Below are 11,853 nucleotides of genomic sequence, written 5' to 3' on the forward strand. Positions count from 1 at the left end.
CTCTCTCTCTCTCTCTCTCTCTCTCTCTCTCTCTCTCTCTCTTTCTCTTTCTTTCTGTTTCTTAAACCTTGCTCTGTCTCAGTTCACAATGATCATCAGATTTTTACTGTGTCCCTCCCCTCAACTCTCCTGGCCCTCCCTACCTGTCCCCCCTCTCCCCCACACACACAACCCCTGATCTCAGATTAAGTTGAACACTACCCCTGCTAAAGTTTGCACCTGCTTCTTTTAGGCAAAGCTCCACAGAAACCCTTGAATTTTGCTGTTCTGCTCCCTAAAAACTTCAAACAAAACAAAAACTTCTGGATTCTTGCTCTGGTGATCCCGTGGAGGTAGAAGGTTTGTCCATCAGTTCCATCAGGACGCCCAGCTGCTCTGCATACCTCCCATCACCTTCACTGCCTCCATCGTCACCATCATCCTCAGCTGGATGGGACGGYGCTGCGTGGAAACTACAAGGTTAGATCTCTGAAGAGCTAAATGCTCATTTTTTGAAGGCAGGTGAGTGTAAAATGTTTTCTATTTCATTTCAATGTGTAAAATTGTTTCCGAATCAGCATTTGCCTAATTTAAACAATAAATCTGTGTTTTCTTTTAAGCATCCTGGTTAAAAGCCAATTAAAAAAAGAAGTTGATGCCGKTTAGATAAGACAGGACTCTTTCTTTTGACATTTTTTGATGAGAGGCTGATGAAAAGTCTCCTAGCAGGTGTGCTCACTCACCTTGGCACATCTTAGCACAATTTACCTTGAGCCTGATCGCACATATTTGATGACTGATCCTTAATGCACTGGAAGTAACAYTTTAAGGACCCCCAAAGAGTTCTGATTATGTCAGAATTACCCCAAAACTTCAGTTTTCAACATTTAACTGTTCCAGATGAAGACATTTGGTACAGACGTCTTATTTTCCGTTTCCTTAAGTATTGCCTTCATCCTGTTTTTAGTTCGACAGAGACTAGATTGACACTGGCTTCACAGACACACAATCTTAAATGGTAAGTTTTGATTTAAAATGTTTGCAATATGCATGAAGCCTGGCAAACAATTTTTGGGGGATACTTTTATTGTAAAAAATGCACAAAAAATCTAATATGATGGCATCAAAAATGGATGTTAACCGACCTTTTAAAAGCCTTGACTTCAGCGTCTTTTTGTAAAGTCAAGGTAAGCATTTATTGCAAAGCGAAAAGGCTTTGACTTGAAATCTAGAAGCTAAAATCAACAAGCAGCTATTATCTGAGGGAAAAAGTAAAAACGCTGATGAGACTTGCTTTCAAGGCGTTGTTGTGTCAAAAAAATCAAAAACATGGATGGAAAACTAAATTACTGTATTTCTGATGGACAAACTGGCAAACTCAACCTGATGATGTACCAGCTGTTGGGAGCTATGTCTTTTATTACGACCTCTGTTCAAACATGCAGAATATTCCTTAATGACGGGTGGTTTAATTCATTAGAGTTTATTTTCAGTTAGTCAAACAATTATCTTTAAAGCTACGTATATGGTAACAGAAAAATCCGCCAACTTGGCTGCGCGTTCAACCTTCCCAATGGGAAGCTGGCCAAGCCCGACACCGAACAGTCCCCATGGGCCACTGCGAGGTCCTTGGCAATCAAAAACCTTCTCACTTAAATCCATTAGTGCCCCGGTGTTTACACTCTGGTTCCTTTAGCCAACAAAGCATGGATGGGTCCCAAACAGAAGTAGTAATGAGGTCCTAAGCAGCCCGACAGCTTCAGGCACCGAGACGTAGGATGGGGAGTGGGCTGGTCCCATCAGCTGCRGGGGACCGAGGAACATAGAGACCCGTGGTCAACCGTTGTCGGCTCACATGGGACCAAGAGCAAATACGATCCCAATACATTGTTCCGGCTTGCATAATGGGGCCTTTTCAGAAACCCTCATGGGAGGCCTGGGAGCCTGATCTTAAAGAAGTAACGTGGTGCTGGTTGGATGGTTCTCCCTCCTCTCTGCTTTGTTAAGCAGCCTTGTTTATGAGAGGCCGTCCGATGACTCACATCTCCCCGCAGCTCCATTAGCTTTAAAGAAAAACCCAACACAGATTGAGTAACAAAAGTTCAATTTAATCTCTCTCCTCATCTCCTTTTGTGTTTTCTCTTCCTTTTTTCTTTTTTAGAATGGTCAGACGCTGCTGTCCACTCGTTCTGCTCCAACTCTTCAGCATTTTTGCACAAATAGAAGGTACCAAGATCTGCCCAAATCTTGAAACATCAATTCAACAAGCTTTGAATAATTAATTATTCGTCCTCTTTTTAGCTTTTACTCAGGATCTTCTGTATCCGTATGGACCAGGTCATAGGGATCTAGAAACCCCTAAAATGGACGATGGGAGTTCAGCTGAAATTACTTTGCTCATCCCCTTCGTTTTCTTCAACATGCACTATCGTTCCATCTACGTAAGCCTTTGTTAAAGCTGGATCCAAAATTTACAGAAAGAGACATCTCAGATTGTTTGAAATGATGTTCTGTTGAAAGATTATCAATTATTACTTACCTGCTGCAGGTTTGAACAACATTGTTTTGATGAGCTAAAGATTAAGAAGGCTAACTTTAAGTAGAGTCATTTTAAACTTTTTCCATTGAGACAGGAACTTCATAACACTGTTTTATAAACATTTACATCACCGTTAACATCATAATACACAGTATTTTACACAAAWGTGTTTGGATATTTATTTGCCTGTGCAATTAGACAATTAGTAATAGTAAGAGCTTTAGCCTTTTTGATGCAACTTGGGTTCACTTTCAGCAGGATTATGTGAAACTGACTGCAATAACTGCAATGTAAAAGATTATAGAGTAGGGTCGTCATGAGCTGCTTTGATTTTTTTTTTAGATATGGATTGTTCTAATATGACAGCAATCAACTTTTGCCTTCGCCTGGCTTGAATTAGCTCTTAGCTCAGGAGTCTAATTGCAATGAAACTTAGCTTTTTYTCTAGCTGAGGTCAGTTTGGATAATTCTACACAACTTTCCCCAGAACTACACTTCAGACGATCTGAACAATCCATTGATGCCAACCTGTTGTAATAAATAACTTATGATGCTTTCTTTGGCTTTAAACAGGTCAACAACAATGGGGTGATCTCCTTCAGCGTGCAGGTTAGCCAGTTTACTCCAGAGGCTTTTCCTCTGAGTGACAGCAGGTCCTTCATTGCTCCGCTTTGGGCAGATGTGCACAACGGCATCCGCGGAGATGTTTACTATCGAGAGACCACCGAACCGGAATTTCTGGAAAGGGCGACGCTGGATGTTCGAAAGCATTTCAAAAACATGCCCGCTTTCACGGCCACGTGGGTCTTCATTGCAACGTGGCACCAAGTTACCTTCTATGGAGGGAGTCAGACAACCCCGGTAGAGTTCAAACTTGGTCATTTGATTCCACAAAAAATTATGTTTGTGAAGGAAAATTTGTGATTAGAACCTAACATGGGATTGAAGCAGCGTATATACTATATGTAAAGTTTGAATCCTAATTTTAGCTCTTAGTGACAGTTTAAAAAAAATCCACTAATTAGTAATGTAACTTTTCCAAATGTTAAACAAAATTGTCGCTGGTTCTGATAGAACTGTTTTACCAAATCAAATTTGAGCGTGATCTCTGTAAAGTTGACCAAATTTTAAATGCTTTATCTCTGAATGAGATAAACAACTGTAGGGTAAAAAATATAAATATTTTTCATTTTGATGCGAAACTAAATATTTCCTAAAATTTCAGCTTATTGACAAAATGTGTTTATCTAGTCTTACACGTATGTCATTTTTGTTACTTGTCGTTAATTTGTCTTAATTTCCTCTTTTCAAAATAATCTCCCGTTGGGTTGGCAGGTGAACACGTTCCAGACTGTGCTCATCTCAGATGGAATAGCTTTCTTCAGTATGTTCAACTATGGAGAAATCACATGGAGCACAGGAACAGCCAGTGGTGGAGATCCTTTAACGGGACTGGGTGGGACAACAGCTCAGGTAATTTTGCAACTTATCGATACTCATTTCGTACACATAAAAATCACTTCATTGTTATGGAAATTACTAACGCCTTTTCCCATTTTTAGGCAGGTTTTAATGGTGGAGATATTGGTCACTTCTTCAACCTGCCTGGATCGCGGTCGAATGATGTTGTAAATATCGAACAGACGACCAACGTTAACATTCCTGGACGCTGGTTCTTCCGCATAGACACTGAGCTGATCGATCCTGCCAATGGCTGCAGCTACAATGGCAAGTTTGAACTTTAAAAAACTGGCCATGTTTAGGTCTTCAGCTTCTTCTGTTTGGCTAACATTAAATTCAGTATAACATCTCTGGATGTCTTTTCTTTACCCCTATTTAGGACGGTTCTACAAACGAGGGGAAATCTTCTGGTTGTCTGACCAGTGCTCACAAAGATGTCGGTGCCTTGACATAAACAATGAGGTGCAGTGCCTAGAGGCTCCCTGTGGGCAGTTTGAGAACTGCGAGCAGCAAGAAGGAGCCTTTTATTGCCAGCCCACTCGCACCAGCACTTGTGTGGTCTTTGGGGACCCCCATTATCACACCTTCGACGGCTTCCTCTATCACTTCCAAGGCACCTGCTCTTACCTGCTGGCTCGGCCCTGTTGGGAGGTGGCGGGGCTGCCCTTCTTCAGTGTGGAGGCTAAAAACGAGAACCGCGGGGTAGCTACTGTCTCTTGGCTGAGAGACGTCACGGTGGAGGTGTATGGTCATCGAGTCTTGATACCAAAAGGCAGTTTGGGCACGGTCAAGGTTAGACTTTTTTCAAGGTTATGGACATTAAGCTCCTCTGTTGAATTCACCTCTTTTGAGTTTTCCTATATTTCGCTCTTTAGGTGGATGGCTTGGTGAAAACTTTGCCTGTCCAGCTCCAGCTCGGTGCAGTAAAGGTTTACCAGTCTGGCGTGGCTGTCGCTTTAGAAGCAGACTTTGGACTCCTGGTAACCTACGATGGCCAGCACTACGCATCCATTTCCTTACCGAGCTCCTACTTCAACAACACCTGCGGCCTCTGTGGGAACTATAACGATGACCCTGCAGATGATCCTGTGCTTCCAGATGGTTCTCTGGCAGAAAGTGTGGTAGAGTTGGGTGGYAGCTGGCGAGCAGAGGACACGGACTGGAGGTGCACGGATGGCTGTGCTCAGAACTGTAGTGTTTGTGACCCCGTTACAGAAGCCATGTTCTTCCGTTCAGACTACTGCGGGTTAATCAATAAAACTGATGGACCTTTTCGAGATTGCAGAGCTGTGGTGGACCCAACAGCTTTTGTGTATAGTTGTGTGTATGACATGTGCAGCAACAGGGATAACATGACCACGCTGTGCCATGCCATCCAGGCCTATGTTTTGGCCTGTCAGGCCCTTGGCGTCACCATACGATCCTGGAGAACTCTCACCTTTTGTCGTGAGTACACCATGTACTTCTCACCAATTCACACTAATATTCTTAGCCATAATGCATTAGCTAACAAACGTTCCACTTTTTTGCTTTTAGCCTTTTCGTGTCCAGAGTTCAGCCAGTACCAAGTGTGCACCAATGCCTGTCCAGCTTCCTGCTCAGATCTCACCGCCCCTCTGTACTGCGCTCACCCTTGCACCGAAGGCTGCCAGTGTGACTCCGGCTACGTTCTAAGTGGCGGTCGCTGCGTGCAACAGGAAGACTGCGGTTGTGAGCACAACGACCTTTATTACCCACTTAACCGCACTTTCTGGGCGGGCCCCAGTGGCGAGGAAGGGGACTGTACCCTCCGCTGCACTTGTGGCTTTGCTGGAGAAGTTTCCTGTTTCAATGAGTCCTGCAAAGACGGTGAAGTGTGCATGGCAGAGTTGGGCCTGCTGGGCTGCTACCCTCGAAGGGAGGGAGTGTGCTCAGTCACCCAGAACTCTGTTGCATCAACCTTTGATGGCACCTTCCTGTTAATCCCAGATGACAGCTCTTACTACCTACTAAAGCTGTGTGGTCCAATACCAGCCAACGGCTCAGTGGTGGAAGTGAAGATAGGCAAGCGGCTGGTGAACAAAGGTCCCGCTTGGAAAAGACCAGTAATTGTAAGAGTAGCTAACCTTGAAGCACAAATGGGAGGATCTGATTTTGATACAGTAAAGGTTGGTATTTTTATTGATTGGGCAGGTTTATTTTTATACAGTAACTAAAGCTTTTGCATACTTTTTGCCCCAGGTGAATGGTGAACCAGTGGTTCTCCCATTTGTCCACCCWATGGAAACAATGATGATCTACAAGGCACCAGGAAATGCTACCGTAGTGGAGTCTCGAGGTCTCCTTCGTGTCCACTACACACGCCAGGGATTTCTCAACATTTCCCTTTCCACCATCTTCTACAATGTTACCTGTGGTTTATGCGGCGTCTTCAATAGTAACGCCACAGACGACCTGCGTCTCCCCAACGGACGCCTGGCAGATAACATTGAACAGTTCGCTGAAGGCTGGAAGTCAATTGCCGATGACCTCACTTGCAACGGGGACTGCGATGACCTGTATCGCATGTGCACCGACCTGCGTCTTTACCAAAGTCCTTGGATGTGTGGGAACATCAACGACCCAGGGAATAGCTCCTTTTTGGCATGCCATTCAGTGGTTAATCCCTCGCCATTTTTCAGGAACTGCTTGTACAACATGTGTGTAAAAGAAGGAAACCGTTCAGCGCTTTGCTCTTCGCTACAAGCTTATGCCACAGCTTGTCAGGATGCCCAAATAGGCCTTGCTTCCTGGAGGAGTGTCACCAATTGCCGTGAGTAGATATTGCTTTACATGAAAAGGATCGTGTTATGCTATTTGGGGCTTTCCCCTCTTCTTTACACCCTTGTGTTCATTTTAAATGCCCGCAAAGTTACAAAACCTAAACAAAGGGGAGTTATTCTCTCCTACAGAAACAAATCTCTTCAACTCTGTCCAGGTTTTTTTTCTTCTTTTTTTTACTTTAATCACTGAGTCACTGAGGATTAGTTCCATACATCTCCAAACAGAATTAAAAGCTCACATTTGACCATTTCTGACTAGTAATCTGAAAATAACAAGAGACTGAGTCTTTCAGGAGGAGACTTTAATGGGAATGTTCTCCATCACAAAACATATAAATCTGTGTATTAAATGAAGCTTTAAATAGATAGTTTCATATGATGACATCAAGAGCCTTATTCAGCAGCTATTCTAGTCTTTTGGACATTTTCACCATAAAAAAATGTCTAATTGTTTTTTTTAGTTGATACCCAAATATTGACATCAAAGGTTTTCTCACTACCAACCTCATCATCTCTCTCCACCACACTCTTTCTTTCCATTTCTCATTTCAGCTCTTCCGTGTCCAGAGAACAGTCATTTCGAAGAATGTACAACGGCCTGCCCTCTGACCTGTGCCAACCTGGATGAGCCCGTGGAGCCATGTCCTCTGCCATGTCAGGAGGGGTGCCAGTGCGAGGATGGCTATGCGATGCGGGACGGCCTCTGCGTGGCCCGTAGAGACTGCGGCTGTATGAGTCACGGACGTCTGCTAGCCACGAATCAGACTTTCTGGACGGACTGGGAGTGCCAGGAGCGTTGCTATTGCAATGGCTCAGACAACAGCGTGTACTGCCAGCTCGCGTCCTGTCACCCTGAGGAGTACTGCCAGGAGAACGACGGCCTGTACTTCTGCCTGCCACGCACCGAGGCCTTGTGCGTTGTTGCCGGTTACGGGCATTTTCTACCGTTTGGCGGCGTACCGTTTGAGCTCCAGAGTTCCTGCACATTAAGGATGGCCACCACTGTCTGCGGGGGCGAGAACCGGGAGCACGCCTCATCTGGTGGATCCTTTCCTCGGTTCAAACTGGCCGCTCGTAATGAGGAAAGAGACACAGGCCAGGCAATCTGGGTGAGGGGCTTTGTTCTGGAGGTCTACGAGTTTGAAATCGAAGTGTCTCGGAGCTACAAAAACACAGTTACTGTAAGTATACAAACATAATAAGGGTACAGTGCTGTGCACTGTCAGTTGCGTCACCATTTTCTATTGCCTTTTAGGACATTTGCTATGTTGCTATGTTATGTTTGTATCCGAAATGACGTTGCAGACGTTTCAGTAGAGCACCCAATTGAGGAGGCACTCAGTTTTATAGAAAACCTCAAAGACCCAAGTAGAGTCTGATTAGGGTGAAACAAGTCAAACCAAACCCAGTGCATTAGCCCGCTGTGTTTGTGCTCAACAATTGGTGTGAAGTGTTTGGGTTTTTAGTTCAAACATGGCACTGATCATCATGGGTAAACATCTCTACTTCAGTCTCATCTGTCCTTAAAAATGTTCCAGAAGTCTTGAGGTTTTTTCACCTTTTTCACTTATGTGATATGCATGTCCTTCATTGTAGAAATCCCCTGTTCACATTCAGACATTCCCTTTTGACATCACTTTCAGTCACTTCACAGGTGAATATCTCAACAACTGTTCATCGCAGCAGTGTGATTTTTTTTGCAATAACTTATCAGTGTTATCTTTCCAAAAATGCATTCAAATTAATTGCAAAAACTTGATGTCACAGGCACTTTAAAGATCCAGTTAAAACGTGGTTTTATGTGGAACTTTGTATTTTGAGTTTGTTTGTTTTTAATGCCTGAATGGTTCATAGGTTGGCGTTAAGTGGTTTTATCAGATAAAAACCTACATTTGTAAATAGCAAGACTGAAAATAAATGAGAAAAAAACAGTAAATTTAGTTTTTCTAACTACCCTGTGAAGGTTGTAGTTGTTTGCGAGGGCCTGTTATTTTTAATTAAGCTGATAGAATAACCAGTCAGGGGCTGAATTCCTCTTTGATTGGCTTTAGGAGGATTTAATTTCAATGGCCATCTTTTATCAGGCTGGATTGGGCTCAGACAAAAACGCTGACCCTGAGCGACATTTGGACCAGGTTCACAAACCGACTGAGAGATCTGAGAAGAAGTGGCGCACACTTACACTCACCCACACACGTAATTTTCTTTTTTTTCTTCATGATGTGTTGCTTCCAGAGTTTTATTGACGGGTCAGAAAGTCGTGGCAGCACCTGGGTTTCCCCACATACTAACTCTGACTTACATTTGGTGCTTTAAATGGTTCATTCAGGAATGTTTTCATACTGAATCAGTTTATTTCTCCATACTCAGGTGAATAAGGAGCGCTTGTACATTCCTCTGAAGCTGGGCCCAGGAAAGGTCAACATCTTCACCTTAGGGATGATGCTCATCCTGGAGACGGACTTTGGCCTGAAGGTTGCCTTTGACTGGAATACTCTCCTCCTTTTGACTTTACCCAGAGACCGTTACAACACTTCCTGCGGCCTCTGCCAGGGCATGCCCCTGTCCCCGCCCACCCTCACCACCACAGACTGGGGCATGACCTGGGCAGAGAGGGACACCTTCTGCCAGGTGGGCTGTGGAGACTCGTGCCCGCGATGCGGCCTCGGAGAGAAAAGCGTAGTGAACACAGCCGTGTTGGTGGCCGACGACAGCGGCGATGAGGAGAACGGCGTCATCACGAGGATACGGTTCTACATTGGGGATGGGCTCTACGTGTTCGTGGAGCCCGAGGCGGTGAGGCTGTGTGGGCTAATTGTGGACCGAGGGGGCGCCTTTGCTCGCTGTCACAGCAAGGTGGCGCCAGCATTCTTTTATCAGAGCTGCCTGCAGGACACCTGTTTGGATCAGGGAGCTCAAGATACCATCTGTAACTGGCTTCAGACCTATGCCAGCACTTGTCAGAGCCAAGGAGTGCCTGTAACTGGCTGGAGGAGTGACACGCCGTGTGGTGAGTGCTTTCATCTTTATTCAAACCCAGGCTTTCACTACATACAGACAAAAACACAGTACTACCCATGCAGGTTTAAATAGTGTCAAACTTATTGCAATAAAAAGTCCAAGAGCTTCTGTAAGAACAATTTAAGGTAAACACAGAGGTTTTATAAACCTTTTCATTGCTCTCATTTTCACTCTACATGAACATTTCCAAAGAATTCTGTGGTTACTTGCAGCAGCAGCTAGCTGTTGCACATTCCTTGCAGCCTGAGACACTTCTGGCAAAATTATCTTAATACTTCTGCTGGATTAATGCAAACCTGATAGTCGTGTTAGGAGTGTTTGCATAAATCATTGTAAAATTTACTGTCAGCTCATCAGTTTAGTCAGAGTTTTAATGCATTTCTCCAAATTGAAGCCTCTCAAAAAGCCTTCAATCAAATATGTTTTAGGTATAATAACTATTCATTATCTTTAACTCAAAATCTCACTTTAAAAGATATGAAATGTCCCTTTAAACTACTCTATAAATCCTACTTTATTGCAGAGATGTGGTGCTGATGTCAATATTTGGTATTGTGCAGAAACATAAAAAATCCTTGCAACTCTAAATGTCAAGTACAGACAATAAAAATGACCCCTAAAAGGGATAGTATGGTCATTTTTCTTCCAGTCATGAGCTGTYCACCTAACAGCCATTACTCCAGCTGTGTGGCAGTGTGCCCACCACAGTGCGCCCCTGCCCGAGGCCAAAGGGACTGCAACCAGGATTGCATGGAGGGCTGCCAGTGCGACCAGGGCTACGTGCTCAATGGCAAGAACTGTATCCTGTCTCAAAACTGTGGCTGCTACACTGACGGAAAGTACTATGAGGTCGGCAAACATCACACTGTATTATCTTTGACAAGAAAACACATTTATACTTAAAGTCTGTTTTTTTTTTTTTCAGCCCAAACAGCTGTTCTGGAACCACGACTGCACAAAACGTTGCCAGTGCATCGGACGAAACCTGATCCAGTGCGACCCAAGACGCTGCAAGGTGGAGGAAGAGTGCACACTTAGACATGGGGTTCGAGGCTGCTTTGCTCGACGCTCTCAGCACTGTGTGGCGTCGGGCGGCGGGGTCTTCAGGACGTTCGATGGGGCATCACTGCGTCTTCCTGCCTCCTGCTCCTTTGTCCTGTCCACAAACTGTCACAAGCTGCCTGATCTCTCCTTCCAGCTCATTGCCAACTTTGACAAATGGAGCACACCCAACCTCACCACCATCTCTCATATCTACCTTTACATTAACGAGGAGAATATACTCATCTCTGGCAGCACTGTCAAGGTAAAATATGGGACTGACTCTACTTGGTTGCCAGATGTGAAAATTTGTGTCAACTTGTTTTTATTTTATGCTATGCACTAAAATAATTTGAGCTACAAAGGGTCAAAAATATTAAGTTGCAGTCAGTAAAAGTTTCTGACTATAAGCAATTATTAGTCCATCTATCAAACATCTCCTGTGGTCATAAAATGTGATCATAATTAAAAGAGTTTTTGGATACAAGTCGATGAAATAGGCTTCCTTAGTGGGGTGGTTTGTCTCAGTTTTAAAAATAAAGTAAGGACTAGAGGTTGTGCTCCTCTGCAGTGAAAGAAATTATTTGAGGTGATTTGGGAATCTGGTTAGGATGCCTCTTTTGTGTTTCTCTTTGGCGGTTTTCCAGGCATATCTCACTGGGAGGAGATGCTAGAGTCAGACCCAGAACTTGCTGAATGGATAATGTATTCTGTTTGGCCTGGTAACAGGTTGGGATCCCCCAAAAAGAGCTGGTGTGTGTTACTGGGGGGAAAAATTCTGGGTTTCCCTCCAAAACTTGTTGCCTTGACCAGTCAATGGACAAGCAGCAGAAAGTGAATGGATGGTTGGTTAGTTAGTTATTTAGTCCACTGATTAGTTGGTTGGTCGATTGTTTATTAGTCAGTTGGTTGACTAGCTATGGTGGTTGGTTGGTTGGTTGGTTGGTTGGTTGGTTGGTTGGTTGGTTGGTTGGTTGGTTGGTTGGTTGGTTGGTTGGTTGGTTGGTTGGT

The 11,853-nt window shown here is 44.1% G+C and overlaps 1 protein-coding gene across 1 annotated transcript in view; it reads left to right on the forward strand.

Moving 5' to 3' along the window:
- The first annotated feature begins 257 nt into the window (after window positions 1-257).
- tecta (tectorin alpha) overlaps window positions 258-11,853 on the forward strand; it is a 25,571-nt gene continuing 13,975 nt past the window's right edge. The window contains exons 1-14 of the mRNA XM_014003973.1: window positions 258-459; window positions 2,141-2,205; window positions 2,281-2,420; window positions 3,092-3,379; window positions 3,854-3,991; window positions 4,081-4,246; window positions 4,359-4,771; window positions 4,855-5,425; window positions 5,516-6,126; window positions 6,200-6,770; window positions 7,333-7,961; window positions 9,151-9,790; window positions 10,451-10,650; window positions 10,727-11,107. Coding sequence (XP_013859427.1) covers window positions 431-459; window positions 2,141-2,205; window positions 2,281-2,420; window positions 3,092-3,379; window positions 3,854-3,991; window positions 4,081-4,246; window positions 4,359-4,771; window positions 4,855-5,425; window positions 5,516-6,126; window positions 6,200-6,770; window positions 7,333-7,961; window positions 9,151-9,790; window positions 10,451-10,650; window positions 10,727-11,107 — 4,842 coding nt within the window. The 5' untranslated portion in view covers window positions 258-430. The remainder of the gene's footprint in view (window positions 460-2,140; window positions 2,206-2,280; window positions 2,421-3,091; window positions 3,380-3,853; window positions 3,992-4,080; window positions 4,247-4,358; window positions 4,772-4,854; window positions 5,426-5,515; window positions 6,127-6,199; window positions 6,771-7,332; window positions 7,962-9,150; window positions 9,791-10,450; window positions 10,651-10,726; window positions 11,108-11,853) is intronic.

The sequence above is a fragment of the Austrofundulus limnaeus genome, unplaced genomic scaffold, assembly GCF_001266775.1.
Source record: "Austrofundulus limnaeus strain Quisiro unplaced genomic scaffold, Austrofundulus_limnaeus-1.0 Scaffold21, whole genome shotgun sequence".
Lineage (NCBI taxonomy): Eukaryota > Metazoa > Chordata > Actinopteri > Cyprinodontiformes > Rivulidae > Austrofundulus > Austrofundulus limnaeus.